Source organism: Dendrobates tinctorius, unplaced genomic scaffold (genome assembly GCF_039654945.1).
Source record: "Dendrobates tinctorius isolate UK_male_01 unplaced genomic scaffold, ASM3965494v1 ptg000158l, whole genome shotgun sequence".
Taxonomy (NCBI): Eukaryota; Metazoa; Chordata; class Amphibia; order Anura; family Dendrobatidae; genus Dendrobates; species Dendrobates tinctorius.
In genome coordinates this window covers 1,202,664-1,228,042 of record NW_027361825.1, presented here as the reverse complement: position 1 = coordinate 1,228,042, position 25,379 = coordinate 1,202,664, and the positions used below count along the sequence as shown (strand labels likewise).

The 25,379-nt window shown below is 47.6% G+C and overlaps 1 protein-coding gene across 2 annotated transcripts in view; it reads right to left on the bottom strand.

Annotated features, from left to right (window-relative positions):
• Positions 1 to 25,379, bottom strand: part of LOC141051719 (class I histocompatibility antigen, F10 alpha chain-like) — a 199,916-nt gene that overhangs the window by 20,318 nt on the left and 154,219 nt on the right. For both annotated transcript variants that reach the window (XM_073548708.1, XM_073548707.1), the window contains exon 4: positions 444 to 716. In XM_073548708.1, coding sequence (XP_073404809.1) covers positions 444 to 716 — 273 coding nt within the window. The remainder of the gene's footprint in view (positions 1 to 443; positions 717 to 25,379) is intronic.

Here is a 25,379-nt window from a genome sequence, read left to right as displayed (position 1 = left end):
CAAGTGCACCCCATGATGACAGACGCCATAGGGCAGCCCGCCTAATCTAATAGTATGGGCATCACTAAGGCTGTAAGCAGGACACTGTGCACTACCTGTACGTGACCAGCGCTCTATACTAAGCAGTCACCCCCTCCATGAATTGGTAGGTTGTGAGTGGTTGTCTCATCAGTATTTTGCACCAGTGTTGTTGCCATCTTTATTACATGGGTTTGCTGCATACTTAAGTACTCTGAGCTGGGCAGGTAAATACTGTTGTCCTTTTTTGATATATATATATACATACATACATACATACATACATACATACATACACACGGTCACTTCTTGTAACCATTTTGAGGCTTTCAAAGTTTGGTGACTATACAATGACATGTCACAATAGTGATCACCACGCTCCATAGTCTTATTCCCATTATCTGCCCGGTATGGACACTACTCACCCCACACGATGTTCAGCGTCTCCCTTAGGCTGCTGTGATCCACATTACAGGAGTAGCTGTCACCATCTTTGGGGGTCACTTCTGCGCTGACCCTGATCTGATAGGTGCCGTCAGGATTGGGGAGGACGTTTGTCGTCTCATATGAGTGAACCTCGTCTTCCCCGTTCTTCATCCATTTCACATCCACAGGTCGGGGGTGAAATCCGTACACATGGCAGTGAAGCTTCATGGTGTCTCCTTTCTCCTGACTGGACACCATCACGTTGGGACGAACTGAGAGGAAAGAAGAAGAGAGAAATTAAGTCCATGCAACACAGATCTGTGTATAACACTCAGGAGACCCCTGTGCTCCTCACATAAACTAAGAGACCTCCATGACTGCAGACATCTCACTGCGGTGGGAGCGCTGCTGACTGGGAAGCATTGGAGGACAACACTGGTGGATAATGGAATGGCAGCTGTAACAGCGATATAACGGTTTAACCACGTAATATTGGCCGTGTGCACACAGCCTTAGATGTGCGAGAACCCACTGAATTGTTCAAGCAGAAAGCACCAATGATTTTTGACTTTTTGGACGTTTTCTGCTTTGGCTGCAGATTTTTTTAGTTGAGCGGAGGGCTGCACTCTACAAACTTCCCGTAAACGCATCAGCAAACAAAAGGTCAAACACCAGATTTGGTTTTCCCACACTCCGTGCCTTTCGCTGCGCTGCTGTAGGTCACAATGGGGATTTCTATCACTATAAGGTCACTCCATTATAGCAGATCACAATATCCTGCGCCAATTGGTTTGACTGCCTCAAAAAAAGGGAGATGTGCTGGATATTTGGATATTTAAAGAGGTTTCCAAATACTGGCCATCCCCGGCGTAATCACCTCAGGACCCTCATTATAATAGGACCAGCGCGTCTCCTCTCCCACAGCGGTGGCTCCCAGAGAATGACAGGACTTGTGTCATGTGCTGGCTGCAGCCAATCAGCTGCCGCCCGTCAGCTGTAGTCTTGACCATTTCATAACAGCGACATCTGCGCCGACAGATACTGAGGAGCCGCAGCCAAAGTGCAGCTGTTATTCTCAGGGATCAGCAGTGCTGACATTATGGGAATGGCGCCACAGCGGGAGGGGAGCGGCCTCTGTTTTTGTTTTAATTATGGCCATAAAGTGATTTATCTGAGGATGTACAGTAGTGGAGAACCCCAATAACCTGAACACTATCTCTCCTCAGTGTATGTGCACATGGCGTCTTCCATATGCCGGTGGACCCGCCGAGTTTTGCCAGAAGACGACACCGGCGGGTTATTTCTGAAGAGCCTTTTTTGGCGTCTTCGCTGTCATTTTTTCGTTGGTTTTGCTGCTGGAGTCTTTTTTTCCTTTATACATGAAATAACGAGCGGCCACAACAATGGATCCGTCGCTTCTTTTAGCATGGTTTTCAAATCCTGAATCTGTTAAAGAAGTGAAAACAGACAGAACGTGGTTTCGGTTTTCCGCTCTCCCTTCTGTACAGACCGGATGTAACCTGACTCCATTGCTGAATATTAGAGGTTATCTTTTTCCCTCATTATTCTCTCACTATGATCAGATCTCAGCCTTAATTCTCCTACATTACCTGCCACATGTCGTCTGCATTTCATCCGGTGGATCTTGTCTATAGTCACTCGTGTACTAATATCCATATATAAGAGACCTTACCACGATGGCCACTGCACTCTGTCTGCCCCTACACATCGCTGTGTGACAGAGCCAGACGGACACTGATCAATAAGATGGTAACTTATCGATAGCGGGGTTCCGACCGCTGAGACCTGCACCGACTGTCAGAATGCGGAACTTTTATTACTATTAGAATGGACCCACAGTGCGCTTCCTGAAACGTCGTCCCTCTCACTCCCCATGGGACTGCTGAGCGCTGGGCTCGGCCTATTCCGGTTGCCCCATAGAGAATGAATGGAGTGACGTTCGGGTATCTGACCGGCCGATCCATTTGGTAAGATGCATCAACTCAAGCTCAGAAAGCCCCATACACATTACACTAATGTCAGCCGATATTGACGGGTTCTGCTGACAGTCTAATGTGTATGGGGGCGACTGCTAGTCAGGAGAAATGTTCATTGATGTTGCACTGTTCTCTGGAGATAAGCCACTGACCGACCCATGTGTCACAGCTGTTTTCCCACAGAGAACACAGGAGCACTCAGCTGAGATGGCTGTACAATTGGCTGAATCATTGTTGTCGACAGTCTTGTAGTTTGTATGGCTGGCCCAAGTTGCTCATCCCTGGGGGTCATCTACTGATTACGCTGCTGCCCATCCCTGGGGGTTATCTACTGTTTGTGCCGCCCCGGTGACTGAAAATCTGTAGGGAAAACGAAAAAAAAAGAAAGAGGAGAAGAAGAGGAGATCTTTCATCTTCACTCCATCTTAGATTGACAAACGTTGTGAGATGAAGCCTGACTTATGCTAGAAAAATCTGAGGGGATGAGCCGGACGTCTAATTACAAAAAGGAGAAGAGGGGGCCATGCGGAAAAAGAGAAAGTGACTGAATCTGTAGGCTGAAGTCCATTCGCCTCTTCGGGTGACAATCTCAGTTTTGGTCGCTTTCTTTGAACATTTGTATAAATAAGATACTATGGGGCTTTCCTTGTAAATAAAGGTAACAAAAATTAAAGGGTTATCCAGGACAATTGTTATTTGGGAACCATGTGCTTAAGAACTAACAGGCAGGTAGTTGCTAACTATCTGCCTGTTCTATCCGTTGCAGATTCTGTTTTACCCTGCTCCTGTCAGCATTTCTGCTGCTTCGTGTCCACAGAAATAATAAGTATCAAAAAAGTCCACAAATGTAAGGTTCAATACATAACATAAGAAAAACCATCAGTGCACAATTGGACATAAACGTCTCATGCACCGCAAAGAACCAGAGAAACCAATAGGTCCGTTAAAAAATTCATGCTTTATTAATACAAGTTTATTTCCATATATGAAAAAAAGGACCAATTGTTACAAATAATAAACATGGTGCCAATCTAAAAGACCATACAAGCATTGCAAAATAGCACCAAAAGAATAAAAGGGCGTATTCCATTAAACCACTTAAATCAAGTTGCCCAAAATAGGTGTATAAAGGCAAAAGCTCTCTTGATGCAATACAGCATATATACCTGGATAAAAGATTTTAACCTTAGTAAATTTCCATGCAATTGCCTAGCAAAAAAAGGAGCTTAGAGTTATCCGTATTACCTTAGTTAAATATCAGTGGTGTACACGAGTGGATAAAGTGCTGCAGTGCTAGTAAGTTCCTTCAAACCCCAGGGGTATGAGCAGGGTTAAGGGTCCTCGGACCTTTCTTCCATAGAGTAGTTCAAAGGGGGAGAACCCAGTGGACTCCTGGGGAACTTCCCGATAGGCAAACAAGAGATGGGGTAGGTACTTCTCCCAGTTTGAATCTCTGTCAGTGAAGGCCCTCAGCATATTCTTCAGAGTGCCATTAAATCGTTCACAAAGTCCATTTGTTTGGGGATGATACGGGGTCGTGCGGATCGCTCGTACTCCACAGGTGCGCCACAGACACTGGACCAGCTCTGACATGAACTGGGAGCCTTGGTCCGACAAGATCTCACTGGGAAATCCTACTCTGGTGAAAATGGTAACCAGGGCCTCGGCCACCTTGGCTGCAGAAATACTTGACAAGGCCACAGCTTCTGGATATCGGGTGGCATAGTCCACAACAGTGAGAATGTACTGCTTTCCAGATTTACTTGGTTTAGCCAGAGGTCCAATGATATCGACAGCTACTCTTTGAAAGGGTTCTTCTATTATAGGGAGCAGTTGCAGGGGTGCCTTTGGGTGATCTCCGGGTCGCCCTCTACGCTGACATATGTCGCAAGTTCGGCACAAATGCGCCACTGCTTGGGAAATCCCAGGCCAATAGAAAGATTGAGTCAATCGCCTCTCGGTGCGGGTTTTGCCTTGATGGCCAGCAGTAGGAATATCATGAGCAAGGTGTAATAGGGGAATTCTGTATTTCTGAGGAACAATCAGCTGTTTGCTATAAGTCCAGGGCTTATCTAGGGAGTCGGCATTGGTAACCCGATACAGAAGTCCATTTTCTCTGATAATTCTTTCTCCATTCTCCCCTAGCTGCCCTATTTCAGCTCGAGCTCTAAAACTAGCTAGGGTGGGGTCAGTCTCCACTTCTTGTCTAAACTGAACTTTATCCCAGGTAACATTCATATTATCCCCACAAGAAGAATCACTCACCGGCTGTGACGGCGGTTCTGGTGGCCTCATTTCCATGGATGGGTTGTACACGTCCACATTTGCTGCTCTCTTGGCTTGACTTCGGGTTACCGCACCGACAAAGTGGCAATGAAGATTCCCCACATCATTTCCTAGAAGAACGTCTGCAGGGAGGCCGCTCATCACACCGACCATGCATTGTTTGGCCCCAAAGCCATAATCCAGGGTCACACTCGCTCTTGGAATATATCTCTGGGTACCTCCAGCCAATTCAATGGCAATTCCTGGTCCCTTTTGAATTGCTTCTGGTTGAATTACTCGGGGATCGGCTATGGTGAGAAAAGCCCCAGTGTCACGGAAGCCAACAACTTTTTGACCATCCAGCACGACCTCCTGTAGATGTTTGTGCTGAAGATCAGAAGAACAGGTGGCTGGGGCTCGCACCCCATAGACACCTGGTAGGGAAGCCAGGATATCAGAGTCATTTGGCAAGTCATCAGGCACTGAATCCATCTCTTCTCCAGGTGAGGGGGTCTGTAGATAATGAACAGGCAAAGGCGGTCTGTAGGTGTTCTGCCTCCGTACACCTGGACATTTGAATTGCATATGCCCGGGCTGCCCACATTCATAGCATCTGCGCTCTGCGATTCTTCCTCCACGTCGTAGTCCCAAAGGGGGAGCAGTAGTAATGCGAGGCACAGTCACACGAAGGTCACCATGAGTTGATGGTCTAGTGGGATGGTGAATATTGGAGGCAGAAGGACCAGGGGCTGTGATGTACAATGTCTGCAAGATATGTTTTCTGTTGCAATGTGCTAACAAACCCTCCATTTTCTTTGAGAAGCTGCCTGCCAGTGTCTCAGTTACATTGCACACTACAGCAGCTTCCCTTCCCCCGAGTGCCATAAACCAATTTCCTGTCACCCCATTTGGCTTCTCATGTGCCTCGGCTGAAAGAGAAGAGAAAAAAAAGTGCGGGAAAAACTTCTTTGTTTGAAACGAATAAAACTATGAGAGACTATACCATAAGAACCAAATACCCTAGAGATATGAAAATCATATTTTTGTAACCTGAGCGGTCCCAGCTTCGAGACCGCGTATGTTTCGAAGTTCTACCCTGTCCAGAACATGAGATAGGATTTGCGCCCAAATGGACGGTCATATCGCATAGATGTTTGATGTTTTCTTGATGGGCTCATTACGCTGGGAAACATGATACCACTGATGAGTCCATACCAGCTTCTCCCATAAAGTTATAGCTAATCTAAGTTTTGTAGCCAAAACATAACTTGGATAAGAGAGGTGGGATCAACCCAGAATGCACCTCTCTGTGATGTCACATAGGAAAGTCTATAAGGCATTTCCTGGGCAAACCAGCTCAGAACAGCTGCAGAGTCCGTGCTGACAAGAACTCAGATGAGCGGAGAAGTGCAGCTCCGCCTCCACCCACCTTAAAGCCACATGGTCTGCCTAAGGAACAATATGGAACTGTGAGTGTAATCTCTTTGTTTTCTCCACTTTTATTTTATACCTGTACTGTACATATTTTATGTCTCAATTTTATAGCAACTTTTATCTGTAATCACTGTCCTCTTTCGGAAAATAAATGAAATAATTATTTAGATCTGTCTCTATGCTCTAAGACTCGAACTATACGCCTTTGTTAGATAATCGCTACTAATTCGAGGGGTTTGCCACGGACCCTCTTAATTTAACACTGTGAATTAAGTAACCGTGACTGGTGGCAGCGCGTTGTGCACGGCTATTGCGGCTTGCTGGCAGTCTAGAAGGGTCTTATATTGCTGAGTAAGGGGGCTTCAGCCACAGCATTGATAATTCCCTTACTGCAGAAGCCTAATTGCCGGTTCACAACAGGCAGCCCGTCCGGCGACTAATTATCCTAGGTGCAGTTCCCTGACTGACCTGAGGGTAAGGGGGGCGCCGGAGAGCTGCGAGTTCCAAAGTGGAACTGAGAAAGTGGGATATACATAAATCCCCGCAGTACTTGGAAGATTGATAGCAGTGGTGGGGCATCCAAATTAAACTCCCCCTGCGGCAAATTGTAGAGCGAGATTAGCTTGCTGGATATTTTTGTCACATGGTGCCGGTGGTGGGATAACTAAGATAAGCCCCAACGGTGCCTGTGATAGCCGTGTGCCGGCATTGTGTCACGTCCCTCCGTCCGCTGATACACCCGTGTCAGTGGTGGGATTGTGACATAGTGGTGACACAGGGTCCGCTGTCCGTCGCGTTTTGGTGGCAGTGGGACCCCCGTTAGTGTCGCCCGTAAGTAGACGAACGGCGGTGGGCAGTTCGTCACATATTGGTGGCAGAGCGGTGGGATAATCCTAGAGCATTAGTGATTTGGTTTGAGCAATCATTCCTCTCACTAAAAACCTGCACGGTTCCTGCGGGAATCCTGCATCATAGGTTTTGGAGAACAGACTCAGTGGTTACTAGTCCTGAGACATTAGTGTGTACTTGCAAGTATCCCCCTCCCGTTTCTTCGTTTTTCTTTTTCTATCTTTTATTTGGCAACCATGGCGGCAAAAGGAGAACCTTGGTACAACCGGCAGACAAAGGAAGTTCTTGCTGCATTATGCATGTACCAAGGCCTTGACGCCACGAACAAAAACAGAGCTCAAATGATCGCGGCTCTAGTGCAGCTGGACAACGACCAGAATCCAGCGAGCGCAGAAGTTGGCCCAAGTTGCAATGGGGCTGCAGCAGAGGCTCCACTCCTGAGCGCTGGCCCCACATTCAACCAGAACGGGGTGGACCCCTATCTGCAAATGGCCTTGGACGAACTCCCCGCCGAAGACAGGGATGGGCGGGTGAGGCTGATCCAGCAATATCGGCAGGAGGCCCAAGCCGAACGTGAGCGCCAAGCTGAGGCTGAGAGGGTCGAGCGTCAAGCCCAGGCTGAGAGAGCTGAGCGCCATGCGGAAGCTCAGAGGGCCCATGAGCTGGAGATGCTCCAGCGGGGGTGGAATGCCCCCACAGCCCGAAGCCGTGAGCCCAGCAGCGTCCAGACTCCTAAACCCCGGCCAGAGCATTTTCCCATGATGGAAAAGGATGGGGACTTGGAGACGTTTCTGCGAGCCTTTGAGAAAGCCTGCAGACAGTACCGACTGCCCGAAGACCGATGGGCCAGGTACTTGACCCCAGGGCTAAAGGGCAAAGCTCTGGAGGCGTTTGCTTCTCTTCCGCAAGCGCATGATGATGACTATGACGCCATAAAGCAGGCGCTGATCGCCAAATACCGTCTGACACCTGAGGTATACCGAAAGAAGTTCCAGCACCTCCAACGTGGCCCACATGATAGCTACAGTGATGTGGTGCAAGGACTCAGGACCCACTTTGACCAGTGGATCCATGGACTGTCCGTTGAAACCTTTGAGCAGCTACGGGACCTGATGATCAAAGACCAGTTCCTGCATCTCTGCCCAGCTGAGGTCCGACAGTTCATCCTGGACCGCGAACCAACGAACGCGGACAAAGCGGCGCAGATCGCCGACAACCACGAGGCCAACCGGAAGCCCGAGACGCGGAGGCCAGTCGCCACCAGCTGGAAAGGGGGTAAGCCAGCAACCAACCCCAATGCCCCAGCTGGCCGTCCCTCCGGAGGCCCTGTCCCTGTTGCCAACAACAGGCCGGCTACTGACAGTCGCCTGTGTCACCACTGCCAGCGGCCTGGTCACTTCTTTTACGCCTGTCCGAACAGGCCGAAGAACCCCCCAGCCAAGGCCCCCGGGCCCAACGCCTCTGTTCTTTTGGTGGGAGGTGTGGTTGGGAGGGCTGACGACAACGTTCAACCTGTTCAGGTGGGGGCCCGTCTTGCTACAGGCCTCAAGGACACCGGGGCTGAACGAACCCTCATCCGTCCTGGACTGGCGGCCCCTGAAGAATTTGTTGAGGGGAAAACCCTGACTGTCACCGGGATTGGAGGCACCCGTTGTCCCTTGCCAGTGGCACGAGTTTATCTCGATTGGGGTGCTGGGAGCGGGTTGAGGGAGGTGGGAGTGTCTGAAAATTTGCCCACTGATGTTTTATTGGGGACTGACTTGGGGAGGATGGTTGCATACTATGTCCCTGACACCCTTCCCCAAACTGATAATAAGGGTAACGTTAACCCTGATGATGTTGATGATGGGAAACTGAATGTGTTACCTGCTAATGCCTTGATGAGTAATGATGCAACTAACAACCATTCTTTCCCAAGGTATGATGCTGATGCTGATGTGAATGTACCAAAGCAAACTGATAACCATTCTTTTCCTAGGAATGATGATGTTGATGTATCTGTGCCGACTGAACCCGTTAACCCTTTCTTTGAAACGGTAGATGTGTCCACAGGTACCGAGGTGCTCAGCCCCGTCACTCTGCGGAGTGAGACGGCTGAGGAACCCCTGGCAGGAGCAAGCAACGGTGCTCAAGAGAATGGGGACCATGAGGAAGGTAATGCCATGCAGCTGACCAGTGCCACCGAGGAAGGTAACTGGCCCATAAGTAGCACTGCTCCTAAAGTGTTGGGGGTGGATGGGGAGGGAGAGCCCAGGGCAGCACCGGCTGGTGGGTCTGTAGAAATCCCCAGGGAGACAGCATACATAGCAGCTGTCACACGCAGTCAGAGTGCCCAGATCGCAGGTAACGCACTGTCTTCTGGACCCTCTGCTGCTACAGGAGAGACTGAACCAGAGGTGAACCCAGAGCCGGTTCCAGAGGGTCCCAGTAAAGGAGGTACCCTGACGTCACCTCTGGCAGCCTCCAGCATGGAGTTCCAGGCTGCTCTGCACTCAGATGCCAGCCTGGAGAAATTGAGAGGTCTCGCCGAGACGCCCACCTCCAAGCCTGATAAGGAGAGGGTGTTCTGGGAACGAGGAAGGTTGTACCGGGAGACAGTACCCGGAGATCCTAAAAAGGAGTGGTTGAGGGAAAGACAGCTGGTCGTCCCCTATCAGTTCAGAACCGAGTTGTTGCGGATTGCCCATGAGATTCCACTCGCTGGACACTTAGGGATCAGCAAAACAAAGGCACGGCTGTCTCAACACTTCTATTGGCCCAAGATGGGGACAGATGTAACACACTACTGCCGCTCCTGCGCCACCTGTCAAAAAGTGGGTAAGGCGGGGCCTGCTCTTTAGGCTCCCCTTATTCCTTTGCCGGTGATAGAGGAGCCTTTCCAGAGAATCGCGGTGGACATTGTAGGACCGCTGTCCGTCCCCAGCAGCTCCGGAAAGCGATACATTCTCACCGTGGTAGACTACGCTACCCGGTACCCAGAGGCAGTAGCTCTGTCTTCAACCAGGGCAGATAAGGTGGCTGACGCACTGGTGACCATCTTTTCAAGGGTAGGATTTCCCAGGGAGATGCTTACCGATCAAGGGCCCCAATTCATGTCTCGCCTAATGGAGGCTCTCTGTGAGAAAATGCAGGTGACGCACCTGGTATCGAGTCCGTATCACCCACAGACTAATGGTTTGTGTGAACGCTTCAACGGTACCCTCAAACAGATGCTCCGCATACTGGTTGAGACCCAAGGGCGCGACTGGGAGCGGTACCTCCCACACCTGCTGTTCGCTTACAGAGAAGTTCCGCAGGCCTCGACCGGGTTCTCCCCCTTCGAGCTCCTGTATGGCAGGCGAGTTCGGGGACCCCTTGGGTTGATAAGAGAATCCTGGGAAGATGAGCCAAACCCCACAGAAGTGTCCATCGTGGATTATGTCATGCCCTTCCGTGACAAGATGCAGACCTTGACGCAGTTGGTGCATGACAACATGACGCAGGCTCAGGCTGACCAGAAGCACTGGTACGACCAGAACGCCCGGGAGCGGACCTACCAGGTGGGCCAAAAGGTGTGGGCGCTGGTCCCTGTACCAACGGATAAGCTTCAGGCAGCCTGGGAAGGCCCGTACGTCGTCCACCAACAGCTCAACCCGGTCACCTACGTGGTCACGCTTGACCATGCTCGGGGTAGGCGCAAGGCCTTTCACGTCAACATGCTGAAGGCGCACTACGAACGTGAAGCTTGCATCCTACCGGTCTGCAATCTGCCAGAGGATGGGGAGGAAGATTCCCTCCTGGACATGCTGGCCCAGGCCAAGGCCAATGGGTCCATTGAGGACATGGAGATAAGTGGTTCGCTCACCGTGTCCCAGCGGTTGCAGTTGATGGCCACCCTGGAACTCTTCCGGCCCGTGTTCACCAACCGTCCTGGGAGGACGGAGTTAGCGGTTCATGAGGTGGACACCGGGAATCATGCCCCATTACGGCGAACACCTTATCGGATCTCTGAAACGGTGCAACAAGTCATGCGCCAAGAGGTCAATGAGATGTTAAGGCTGGGAGTGATTCGACGGTCAAAAAGTGCGTGGGCTTCACCTGTAGTCCTCGTGCCTAAAAAGGATCGAACCACCCGGTTCTGCGTGGACTACAGGGGGCTCAACGCCATCACAACCTCTGATGCCCACCCAATGCCGCGCATCGAGGATCTGCTCGAGCGGTTGACAAACGCCAACTACATATCCATCATGGATTTGAGTCGGGGATACTGGCAGATTCCCCTGAGCCCTGAGGCGCAGGAGAAATCCGCCTTTATCACCCCCTTTGGACTGTACGAGTCCACGGTCATGCCCTTCGGCATGAAGAATGCCCCTGCCACTTTCCAGCGGATGGTCAACCACCTGCTTCGGGGACTGGAGGAGTACGCAGTGGCGTACTTAGACGATATTGCCGTCTTCAGTTCCACCTGGGAGGAACACCTTCAGCACCTCCAGGAGGTGCTCAAGCGTCTTCACCAGGCAGGCCTGACCATCAAGCCGGGGAAGTGCCAGATAGGGATGCGCAAGGTCCACTACCTGGGGCACCGGGTAGGCGGGGGTTCCATGAGCCCGGAGCCAGAAAAAGTGGATGCAATCGTGTCCTGGCCCACCCCCAGGACCAAGAAACAGGTGAAGTCCTTCTTGGGCACGGCAGGGTACTATAGGCGGTTCGTACAGGACTATAGCGCCCTTGCCAAACCCTTGACTGACCTCACCAAGCAGAGGCTACCCCAAACAGTCAACTGGACAGATGACTGTGAGGCGGCTTTCCAAGCTTTGAAAGCAGCCCTGTGCAACTCTCCAGTGTTGAGAGCAGTCGACAGCAGTCGCCCGTTTCTGGTACAGACCGACGCCAGCGAGTTTGGCCTCGGTGCTGTGCTTAGCCAGGTCGACTCAGGGGACCAAGAGCACCCCGTGTTGTACCTGAGCCGGAAACTTTTGCCGAGGGAAGTGGCATACTCGACCATCGAGAAGGAGTGTCTGGCCATGGTGTGGGCACTGCAGCGTTTGCAGCCCTACCTGTACGGGCGCGCCTTCACGGTGGTAACTGACCACAACCCTCTGAGCTGGTTGCACACAGTGTCCGGAACCAATGGAAGATTGCTCCGCTGGAGCCTTGCCCTTCAACAGTACGATTTTACTGTAAAACACAGGAAGGGCAGTGAAAACGGCAATGCCGATGGGTTGTCCCGCCGGGGCGAACCCGCTGAGGTGCGCATGGCCGATTACCGAGAGGTAATGCCTCCTTAGCGCCCTCTTAAGGGGGGAGGTGTGATGTACAATGTCTGCAAGATATGTTTTCTGTTGCAATGTGCTAACAAACCCTCCATTTTCTTTGAGAAGCTGCCTGCCAGTGTCTCAGTTACATTGCACACTACAGCAGCTTCCCTTCCCCCGAGTGCCATAAACCAATTTCCTGTCACCCCATTTGGCTTCTCATGTGCCTCGGCTGAAAGAGAAGAGAAAAAAAAGTGCGGGAAAAACTTCTTTGTTTGAAACGAATAAAACTATGAGAGACTATACCATAAGAACCAAATACCCTAGAGATATGAAAATCATATTTTTGTAACCTGAGCGGTCCCAGCTTCGAGACCGCGTATGTTTCGAAGTTCTACCCTGTCCAGAACATGAGATAGGATTTGCGCCCAAATGGACGGTCATATCGCATAGATGTTTGATGTTTTCTTGATGGGCTCATTACGCTGGGAAACATGATACCACTGATGAGTCCATACCAGCTTCTCCCATAAAGTTATAGCTAATCTAAGTTTTGTAGCCAAAACATAACTTGGATAAGAGAGGTGGGATCAACCCAGAATGCACCTCTCTGTGATGTCACATAGGAAAGTCTATAAAGGCATTTCCTGGGCAAACCAGCTCAGTACAGCTGCAGAGTCCGTGCTGACAAGAACTCAGATGAGCGGAGAAGTGCAGCTCCGCCTCCACCCACCTTAAAGCCACATGGTCTGCCTAAGGAACAATATGGAACTGTGAGTGTAATCTCTTTGTTTTCTCCACTTTTATTTTATACCTGTACTGTACATATTTTATGTCTCAATTTTATAGCAACTTTTATCTGTAATCACTGTCCTCTTTCGGAAAATAAATGAAATAATTATTTAGATCTGTCTCTATGCTCTAAGACTCGAACTATACGCCTTTGTTAGATAATCGCTACTAATTCGAGGGGTTTGCCACGGACCCTCTTAATTTAACACTGTGAATTAAGTAACCGTGACTGGTGGCAGCGCGTTGTGCACGGCTATTGCGGCTTGCTGGCAGTCTAGAAGGGTCTTATATTGCTGAGTAAGGGGGCTTCAGCCACAGCATTGATAATTCCCTTACTGCAGAAGCCTAATTGCCGGTTCACAACAGGCAGCCCGTCCGGCGACTAATTATCCTAGGTGCAGTTCCCTGACTGACCTAAGGGTAAGGGGGGCGCCGGAGAGCTGCGAGTTCCAAAGTGGAACTGAGAAAGTGGGATATACATAAATCCCCGCAGTACTTGGAAGATTGATAGCAGTGGTGGGGCATCCAAATTAAACTCCCCCTGCGGCAAATTGTAGAGCGAGATTAGCTTGCTGGATATTTTTGTCACATGGTGCCGGTGGTGGGATAACTAAGATAAGCCCCAACGGTGCCTGTGATAGCCGTGTGCCGGCATTGTGTCACGTCCCTCCGTCCGCTGATACACCCGTGTCAGTGGTGGGATTGTGACATAGTGGTGACACAGGGTCCGCTGTCCGTCGCGTTTTGGTGGCAGTGGGACCCCCGTTAGTGTCGCCCGTAAGTAGACGAACGGCGGTGGGCAGTTCGTCACAGGGGCCGCCAGCGTTGGGGGGCTGGTAGTGTTTTTCTCCCTGAGTAGTAATTTTTTCCACTGAGGCTTGATGGTGAGAGCCTCATCAGCTAGAGCTGCAGCTTCCTCCACTGTTGCTGGTCTCCTTTCACGCACCCATTCCCGTATCTCAGCGGGGCACTTAAAATAAAACTGCTCTTTTAGGATGACCTGCAGGAACGTTTCCCAGGTTATGGCCTCCTCTGCCTCCAGCCAGCGATGACATATATGTTTGAGTTTGTGAGCATACATCTTGAAGGACACTTCCTCATCACAGGCTAAAGTACGGAACTGAGTCCTGTAAGTGTCTGGGGTCACAGCATAATGTTCTAGAATAGTCTGTTTAATCTCCGCATACTCACAGTTCAACCGAGGGTCCATAGCTCTATAGGCTGCGGCAGCTCCACCCTCTAAGAGCCCCACAAGATGTCGGACGCGCTCCCTTTCCGGGACTTCCATTAATTGACACTGATGCTCAAAGTCCAGGAAGAAGCCCTCAATGTCACCGGAAGCCTCATTAAACGGCTTGAAGTCTTTGCGGGACACTCTGGGGAGTTCCCGCATGGGGGATGCTGTGGGTACAGTCTGTCTGGAGCTTCTCGCTGCCTCCAAAGTGATCTCCCTCTCCAGCATTGCCCTCTCCTCCATCCTGCGCTGCCTCTCCTTGGCTGTGCGCATGACCTCCCTCTTATCTTCTATGGTAGCCTCTTCTCCCAGCAAGGCCATCTCCTCCTCGTACCACACAACCCACTGACTTTTTTGGGTATTTACCTCCGACTGCCGCCTTTCCTCTCTTTGCTGTGAGGATCCTTCCTCAGCATCATCTTGCAGGTGAACTGCTTCCAAAGCCTCAATCAGCTGCTCCTTGGAGAATCCCTTGTAGCTGACTCCCAGTTCACGGGCCTTTGTTTGTAGGTTCACCGCAGTCCAGTTCTTGTACTCTGCGGTGCTGGTTCCAGATGTTGATGGGCCATTGTCCTCCATTCCTTCTGCTCTGATCCCACTGCTGCCACCAGTTTGTGACGGGAGTATTCTCCAGAGCAAGGAGGGACAGCAGGCCTGGGAATAATCCAACAGATTTATTGACCAAAAAACAGGAACAACACGAAGGTAATTTGCAGAGTCCCAAAATAAGTCCACAGGAAACGGATTCGGGGGCACCTCCCGACAATCCTTGTGCCAGATCACAAAACCATAGTCCTTTAAGAGTCCCAGAAATCCACCACGATCACACAGAGGCCGAAGCTTCCTCAGACAGCCTCGTCCTTCTCTTTTAGCATCCAACTCACATCTGATCTTAAAGCAAGAATGTATTGTCAGGGCTCCTGGGATCAGTCCATCTGAAGGGGGGTAGGGGTCACACCTACTATTCAATGGTTTGGTCCATCAGAAGATTCTAGAAATGTAAGGGCTCCACTTAGTCTACAGGATGTGTATTGTAGGTTATCTTCTGCTTAGGAAAACAATAGCCAAAGTTCCACTAGCTGTTGACACAAGCCTAAATTAGATTATGGTCCAGGTACATCACAAGACATTGCAAAGCATTGGGGGAAGGAGACATTACAGCAAATACAACCAGAGGAAAGTTACATGACATATTATACAAAATACAGGACAGGGCAAAACTACAAATCATGACATACAATAATATGCAATCATGTGTCCTTTAGTGAATACACTTGAAAACAGATAAAAAAAAATAGAAGGCTGGCACAAAAATGGGCATCAAAGTGGGCACTGAGGTATGGTATTGAAGGGGTTAAATGGCTTTGCGCCACTGATCTGACACCTGATTTACAAACCTTGTGATGCCCCACATCAAGTTCATGTCAATCCAGCCTGGCAAAAATGGGTTCTGGGCATCAAAACTGGCATCAAAGTGGGCAGATAACCAATTTTTACACATGTGAATAATTAACAGCTAAATTTAAGGGGTTAAATGGCTTTGTGCCACTGATCTAACACCTGATTTACATACCTACTGATGCCCCACATGAAATCCATGTCTCTCCAGCCTGGCACAAATGGATTATCGGCATCAGAACCGGCATCAAAGTGGGCAAATCTCCCATTTTCACAGATTTGAATAAATAACAGCTATTTTGAAGGGGTTAAATGCCTTTGTGCCACTGATCCAACACCTGATTTACATACCTACTGATGCCCCACATGAAATCCAAGTCACTCCAGCCTGGCACAAAATGGGTTATCGGCATCAGAACTGGCATCAAAGTGGGCAAATCGCCCATTTTCACAGATTTGAATAAGTAACAGCTATTTTGAAGGGGTTAAATGCCTTTGTGCCACTGATCTAACACCTGATTTACATACCTACTGATGCCCCACATGAAATCCATGTCTCTCCAGCCTGGCACAAATGGGTTATCGGCATCAGAACTGGCATCAAAGTGGGCAAATCACCCATTTTCACAGATTTGAATAAGTAACAACTATTTTTAAGGGGTTAAATGCCTTTGTGCCACTCATCTAACAGCAGATTTACATACATACTGATGCCCCACATGAAATCCATGTCTCTCCAGCCTGGCACAAATGGGTTATCGGCATCAGAACTGGCATCAAAGTGGGCAAATCGCCCATTTTCACAGATTTGAATAAGTAACAGCTATTTTGAAGGGGTTAAATGCCTTTGTGCCACTGATCTAACACCTGATTTACATACCTACTGATGCCCCACATGAAATCCATGTCTCTACAGCCTGGCACAAATGGGTTATCGGCATCAGAACTGGCATCAAAGTGGTCAAATCGCCCATTTTCACAGATTTGAATAAGTAACAGCTATTTTGAAGGGGTTAAATGCCTTTGTGCCACTGATCTAACACCTGATTTACATAGCTACTGATGCCCCACATGAAATCCATGTCTCTACAGCCTGGCACAAATGGGTTATCGGCATCAGAACTGGCATCAAAGTGGTCAAATCGCCCATTTTCACAGATTTGAATAAGTAACAACTATTTTTAAGGGGTTAAATGCCTTTGTGCCACTCATCTAACACCTGATTTACATACCTACTGATGCCCCACATGAAATCCATGTCTTTCCAGCCTGGCACAAAGGGGTTATCGGCATCAGAACTGGCATCAAAGTGGTCAAATGGCCCATTTTCACAGATTTGAATAAGTAACAGCTATTTTGAAGGGGTTAAATGCATTTGTGCCACTGATCTAACACCTGATTTACATACCTACTGATGCCCCACATGAAATCCATGTCTCTCCAGCCTGACACAAATGGGTTCTGGGCATCAGAACTGGCATCAAAGTGGTCAAATCGCCCATTTTCACAGATTTGAATAAGTAACAGCTATTTGTAAGGGGTTAAATGCCTTTGTGCCACTGATTTAACACCTGGTTTACATACCTACTGATGCCACACATGAAATCCATGTCACTCCAGCCTGGCACAAATGGGTTATCGGCATCAGAACTGGCATCAAAGTGGGCAAATCACCCATTTTCACAGATTTGAATAAGTAACAGCTATTTTGAAGGGGTTAAATGCCTTTGTGCCACTGATTTAACACCTGATTTACATACCTACTGATGACCCACATGAAATCCAAGTCACTCCAGCCTGGCACAAATGGGTTATCGGCATCAGAACTGGCATCAAAGTGGTCAAATCGCCCATTTTCACAGATTTGAATAAGTAACAGCTATTTTTAAGGGGTTAAATGCCTTTGTGCCACTGATCTGACACCTGATTTACATACCTACTGATGCCCCACATGAAATCCATGTCTCTCCAGCCTGGCACAAATGGGTTCTGGGCATCAGAACTGGCATCAAAGTGGTCAAATCGCCCATTTTCACAGATTTGAATAAGTAACAGCTATTTGTAAGGGGTTAAATGCCTTTGTGCCACTGATTTAACACCTGATTTACATACCTACTGATGCCCCACATGAAATCCATGTCACTCCAGCCTGGCACAAATGGGTTATCGGCATCAGAACTGGCATCAAAGTGGGCAAATCACCCATTTTCACAGATTTGAATAAGTAACAGCTATTTTTATGGGGTTAAATGCCTTTGTGCCACTGATTTAACACCTGATTTACATACCTACTGATGCCCCACATGAAATCCATGTCACTCCAGCCTGGCACAAATGGGTTATCGGCATCAGAACTGGCATCAAAGTGGGCAAATCACCCATTTTCACAGATTTGAATCTGTGAAAATGGGCGATTTGCCCACTTTGATGCCAGTTCTGATGCCGATAACCCATTTGTGCCAGGCTGGAGTGACGTGGATTTCATGTGGGTCATCAGTAGGTATGTAAATCAGGTGTTAAATCAGTGGCACAAAGGCATTTAACCCCTTCAAAATAGCTGTTACTTATTCAAATCTGTGAAAATGGGCGATTTGCCCACTTTGATGCCAGTTCTGATGCCCAGAACCCATTTGTGCCAGGCTGGAGAGACATGGATTTCATGTGGGGCATCAGTAGGTATGTATATCAGGTGTTAGATGAGTGGCACAAAGGCATTTAACCCCTTAAAAATAGCTGTTACTTATTCAAATCTGTGAAAATGGGCGATTTGCCCACTTTGATGCCAGTTCTGATGCCGATAACCCATTTGTGCCAGGCTGGAGTGACGTGGATTTCATGTGGGTCATCAGTAGGTATGTAAATCAGGTGTTAAATCAGTGGCACAAAGGCATTTAACCCCTTCAAAATAGCTGTTACTTATTCAAATCTGTGAAAATGGGCGATTTGCCCACTTTGATGCCAGTTCTGATGCCCAGAACCCATTTGTGCCAGGCTGGAGAGACATGGATTTCATGTGGGGCATCAGTAGGTATGTATATCAGGTGTTAGATGAGTGGCACAAAGGCATTTAACCCCTTAAAAATAGCTGTTACTTATTCAAATCTGTGAAAATGGGCGATTTGCCCACTTTGATGCCAGTTCTGATGCCGATAACCCATTTGTGCCAGGCTGGAGACACATGGATTTCATGTGGGGCATCAGTAGGTATGTAAATCAGGTGGTGGATGAGTGGCACAAAGGCATTTAACCCCTTAAAAATAGCTGTTACTTATTCAAATCTGTGAAAATGGGCGATTTGCCCACTTTGATGCCAGTTCTGATGCCGATAACCCATTTGTGCCAGGCTGGAGTGACTTGGATTTCATGTGGGGCATCAGTAGGTATGTAAATCAGGTGTTAGATCAGTGGCACAAAGGCATTTAACCACTTAAAAATAGCTGTTACTTATTCAAATCTGTGAAAATGGGCGATTTGCCCACTTTGATGCCAGTTCTGATGCCGATAACCCATTTGTGCCAGGCTGGAGTGACATGGATTTCATGTGGGTCATCAGTAGGTATGTAAATCAGGTGTTAAATCAGTGGCACAAAGGCATTTAACCCCTTCAAAATAGCTGTTACTTATTCAAATCTGTGAAAATGGGCGATTTGCCCACTTTGATGCCAGTCCTGATGCCGATAACCCATTTGTGCCAGGCTGGAGAGACATGGATTTCATGTGGGGCATCAGTAGGTATGTAAATCAGGTGTTAGATCAGTGGCACAAAGGCATTTAACCCCTTAAAAATAGCTGTTACTTATTCAAATCTGTGAAAATGGGTGATTTGACCACTTTGATGCCAGTTCTGATGCCGACAACCCATTTGTGCCAGGCTGGAGAGACATGGATTTCATGTGGGGCATCATTAGGTATCTAAATCAGGTGTTAAATCAGTGGCACAAAGGCATTTAACCCCTTAAAAATAGCTGTTACTTATTCAAATCTGTGAAAATGGGCGATTTGCCCACTTTGATGCCAGTCCTGATGCTGATAACTCATTTGTGCCAGGCTGGAGAGACTTGGATTTCATGTGGGGCATCAGCAGGTATGTAAATCAGGTGTTAGATCAGTGGCACAAAGGCATTTAACCCCTTAAAAATAGCTGTTACTTATTCAAATCTGTGAAAATGGGCGATTTGCCCACTTTGATGCCAGTCCTGATGCTGATAACTCATTTGTGCCAGGCTGGAGTGACTTGGATTTCATGTGGGGCATCAGCAGGTATGTAAATCAGGTTTTAGATCAGTGGCACAAAGGCATTTAACCCCTTAAAAATAGCTGTTACTTATTCAAATCTGTGAAAATGGGCGATTTGCCCACTTTGATGCCAGTTCTGATGCCCAGAACCCATTTGTGCCAGGCTGGAGAGACATGGATTTCATGTGGGGCATCAGTAGGTATGTATATCAGGTGTTAGATGAGTGGCACAAAGGCATTTAACCCCTTAAAAATAGCTGTTACTTATTCAAATCTGTGAAAATGGGCGATTTGCCCACTTTGATGCCAGTTCTGATGCCGATAACCCATTTGTGCCAGGCTGGAGTGACGTGGATTTCATGTGGGTCATCAGTAGGTATGTAAATCAGGTGTTAAATCAGTGGCACAAAGGCATTTAACCCCTTCAAAATAGCTGTTACTTATTCAAATCTGTGAAAATGGGCGATTTGCCCACTTTGATGCCAGTTCTGATGCCCAGAACCCATTTGTGCCAGGCTGGAGAGACATGGATTTCATGTGGGGCATCAGTAGGTATGTATATCAGGTGTTAGATGAGTGGCACAAAGGCATTTAACCCCTTAAAAATAGCTGTTACTTATTCAAATCTGTGAAAATGGGCGATTTGCCCACTTTGATGCCAGTTCTGATGCCGATAACCCATTTGTGCCAGGCTGGAGACACATGGATTTCATGTGGGGCATCAGTAGGTATGTAAATCAGGTGGTGGATGAGTGGCACAAAGGCATTTAACCCCTTAAAAATAGCTGTTACTTATTCAAATCTGTGAAAATGGGCGATTTGCCCACTTTGATGCCAGTTCTGATGCCGATAACCCATTTGTGCCAGGCTGGAGTGAATTGGATTTCATGTGGGGCATCAGTAGGTATGTAAATCAGGTGTTAGATCAGTGGCACAAAGGCATTTAACCACTTAAAAATAGCTGTTACTTATTCAAATCTGTGAAAATGGGCGATTTGCCCACTTTGATGCCAGTTCTGATGCCGATAACCCATTTGTGCCAGGCTGGAGTGACATGGATTTCATGTGGGTCATCAGTAGGTATGTAAATCAGGTGTTAAATCAGTGGCACAAAGGCATTTAACCCCTTCAAAATAGCTGTTACTTATTCAAATCTGTGAAAATGGGCGATTTGCCCACTTTGATGCCAGTCCTGATGCCGATAACCCATTTGTGCCAGGCTGGAGAGACATGGATTTCATGTGGGGCATCAGTAGGTATGTAAATCAGGTGTTAGATCAGTGGCACAAAGGCATTTAACCCCTTAAAAATAGCTGTTACTTATTCAAATCTGTGAAAATGGGTGATTTGACCACTTTGATGCCAGTTCTGATGCCGACAACCCATTTGTGCCAGGCTGGAGAGACATGGATTTCATGTGGGGCATCATTAGGTATGTAAATCAGGTGTTAAATCAGTGGCACAAAGGCATTTAACCCCTTAAAAATAGCTGTTACTTATTCAAATCTGTGAAAATGGGCGATTTGCCCACTTTGATGCCAGTCCTGATGCTGATAACTCATTTGTGCCAGGCTGGAGAGACTTGGATTTCATGTGGGGCATCAGCAGGTATGTAAATCAGGTGTTAGATCAGTGGCACAAAGGCATTTAACCCCTTAAAAATAGCTGTTACTTATTCAAATCTGTGAAAATGGGCGATTTGCCCACTTTGATGCCAGTCCTGATGCTGATAACTCATTTGTGCCAGGCTGGAGTGACTTGGATTTCATGTGGGGCATCAGCAGGTATGTAAATCAGGTGTTAGATCAGTGGCACAAAGGCATTTAACCCCTTAAAAATAGCTGTTACTTATTCAAATCTGTGAAAATGGGCGATTTGCCCAATTTGATGCCAGTTCTGATGCCGATAACCCGTTTGTGCCAGGCTGGAGTGACTTGGATTTCATGTGGGGCATCAGTAGGTATGTAAATCAGGTGTTAAATCAGTGGCACAAAGGCATTTAACCCCTTTAAAATAGCTGTTACTTATTCAAATCTGTGAAAATGGGCGATTTGCCCACTGTGATGCCAGTCCTGATGCCAATAACCCATTTGTGCCAGGCTGGAGAGACATGTATTTCATGTGGGGCATCAGTAGGTATGTAAATCAGGTGTTAGATGAGTGGCACAAAGGCATTTAACCCCTTAAAAATAGCTGTTACTTATTCAAATCTGTGAAAATAGGCGATTTGCCCACTTTGATGCCAGTTCTGATGCCGATAACCCATTTGTGCCAGGCTGGAGTGACTTGGATTTCATGTGGGGCATCAGTAGGTATGTAAATCAGTTGTTAGATGAGTGGCACAAAGGCATTTAACCCGTTAAAAATAGCTGTTACTTATTCAAATCTGTGAAAATGGGCGATTTGCCCACTTTGATGCCAGTTCTGATGCCGATAACCCGTTTGTGCCAGGCTGGAGTGACTTGGATTTCATGTGGGGCATCAGTAGGTATGTAAATCAGGTGTTAGATGAGTGGCACAAAGGCATTTAACCCCTTCAAAATAGCTGTTACTTATTCAAATCTGTGAAAATGGGCGATTTGCCCACTTTGATGCCAGTTCTGATGCCCAGAACCCATTTGTGCCAGGCTGGAGAGACATGGATTTCATGTGGGGCATCAGTAGGTATGTATATCAGGTGTTGGATTAGTGGCACAAAGGCATTTAACCCCTTAAAAATAGCTGTTACTTATTCAAATCTGTGAAAATGGGCGATTTCCCACTTTGATGCCAGTTCTGATGCCGATAACCCATTTGTGCCAGGCTGGAGTGACATGGATTTCATGTGGGTCATCAGTAGGTATGTAAATCAGGTGTTAGATGAGTGGCACAAAGGCATTTAACCCCTTCAAAATAGCTGTTACTTATTCAAATCTGTGAAAATGGGCGATTTGCCCACTTTGATGCCAGTTCTGATGCCCAGAACCCATTTGTGCCAGGCTGGAGAGACATGGATTTCATGTGGGGCATCAGTAGGTATGTAAATCAGGTGTTGGATCAGTGGCACAAAGGCATTTAACCCCTTAAAAATAGCTGTTACTTATTCAAATCTGTGAAAATGGGCGATTTGCCCACTTTGATGCCAGTTCTGATGCCGATAACCCATTTGTGCCAGGCTGGAGTGACATGGATTTCATGTGGGTCATCATTAGTTATGTAAATCAGGTGTTAAATCAGTGGCACAAAGGCATTTAACCCCTTCAAAATAGCTGTTACTTATTCAAATCTGTGACAATGGGCGATTTGCCCACTTTGATGCCAGTCCTGATGCCGATAACCCATTTGTGCCACGCTGGAGAGACATGGATTTCATGTGGGGCATCAGTAGGTATGTAAATCAGGTGTTAGATGAGTGGCACAAAGGCATTTAACCCCTTAAAAATAGCTGTTACTTATTCAAATCTGTGAAAATAGGAGATTTGCCCACTTTGATGCCAGTTCTGATGCCGATAACCCATTTGTGCCAGGCTGGAGTGACATGGATTTCATGTGGGGCATCAGTAGGTATGTAAATCAGGTGTTAGATCAGTGGCACAAAGGCATTTAACCCCTTAAAAATAGCTGTTACTTATTCAAATCTGTGAAAATGGGCGATTTGCCCACTTTGATGCCAGTTCTGAAGCCGATAACTCATTTGTGCCAGGCTGGAGTGACTTGGATTTCATGTGGGGCATCAGTAGGTATGTAAATCAGGTGTTAGATGAGTGGCACAAAGGTATTTAACCCCTTAAAAATAGCTGTTACTTATTGAAATCTGTGAAAATGGGCGATTTGCCCACTTTGATGCCAGTCTGATGCCGATAACCCATTTGTGCCAGGCTGGAGAGACATGGATTTCATGTGGGGCATCAGTAGGTATGTAAATCAGTTGTTAGATCAGTGGCACAAAGGCATTTAACCCCTTAAAAATAGCTGTTACTTATTCAAATCTGTGAAAATAGGCGATTTGTCCACTTTGATGCCAGTCCTGATGCCAATAACCCATTTGTGCCAGGCTGGAGTGACATGGATTTCATGTGGGGCATCAGTAGGTATGTATATCAGGTGTTAAATCAGTGGCACAAAGGCATTTAACCCCTTAAAAATAGCTGTTACTTATTCAAATCTGTGAAAATGGGCGATTTGCCCACTTTGATGCCAGTTCTGATGCCCAGAACCCATTTGTGCCAGGCTGGAGAGACATGGATTTCATGTGGGGCATCAGTTGGTATGTAAATCAGGTGTTAGATGAGTGGCACAAAGGCATTTAACCCCTTAAAAATAGCTGTTACTTATTCAAATCAGTGAAAATGGGTGATTTGACCACTTTGATGCCAGTTCTGATGCCGATAACCCATTTGTGCCAGGCTGGAGAGACATGGATTTTATGTGGGGCATCAGTAGGTATGTAAATCAGGTGTTAGATCAGTGGCACAAAGGCATTTAACCCCTTCAAAATAGCTGTTACTTATTCAAATCTGTGAAAATGGGTGATTTGCCCACTTTGATGCCAGTTCTGATGTCGATAACCCATTTGTGCCAGGCTGGAGTGACATGGATTTCATGTGGGGCATCAGTAGGTATGTAAATCAGGTGTTAGATGAGTGGCACAAAGGCATTTAACCCCTTAAAAATAGCTGTTACTTATTCAAATCTGTGAAAATGGGCGATTTGCCCACTTTGATGCCAGTTCTGATGCCCAGAACCCATTTGTGCCAGGCTGGAGTGACTTGGATTTCATGTGGGGCATCAGTAGGTATGTAAATCAGGTGTTAGATCAGTGGCACAAAGGCATTTAACCACTTAAAAATAGCTGTTACTTATTCAAATCCGTGAAAATGGGTGATTTGCCCACTTTGATGCCAGTTCTGATGCCGATAACATATTTGTGCCAGGCTGGAGAGACATGGATTTCATGTGGGGCATCAGTAGGTATGTAAATCAGGTGTTAAATCAGTGGCACAAAGGCATTTAACCCCTTAAAAATAGCTGTTACTTATTCAAATCTGTGAAAATGGGCGATCCCACTTTGATGCCAGTTCTGATGCCGATAACCCATTTGTGCCAGGCTGGAGTGACATGGATTACATGTGGGGCATCAGTAGGTATGTAAATCAGGTGTTAAATCAGTGGCACAAAGCCATTTAACCCCTTAAAAATAGCTGTTACTTATTCAAATCTGTGAAAATGGGCGATTTGCCCACTTTGATGCCAGTTCTGATGCCCAGAACCCATGTGTGCCAGGCTGGAGATGTGACGAACAGCCCACCGCCGTTCGTCCACTTACGGGCGACACTAACGGGAGTCCCGCTGCCACCAAAACGCGACGGACAGCGGACCCTGTGTCACCACTATGTCACAGTCCCACCACTGACACGGGTGTATCAGCGGACGGAGGGACGTGACACAATGCCGGCACACGGCTATCACAGGCGCAGTGGGGCTTATCTTAGTTATCCCAACACTGGCACCATGTGA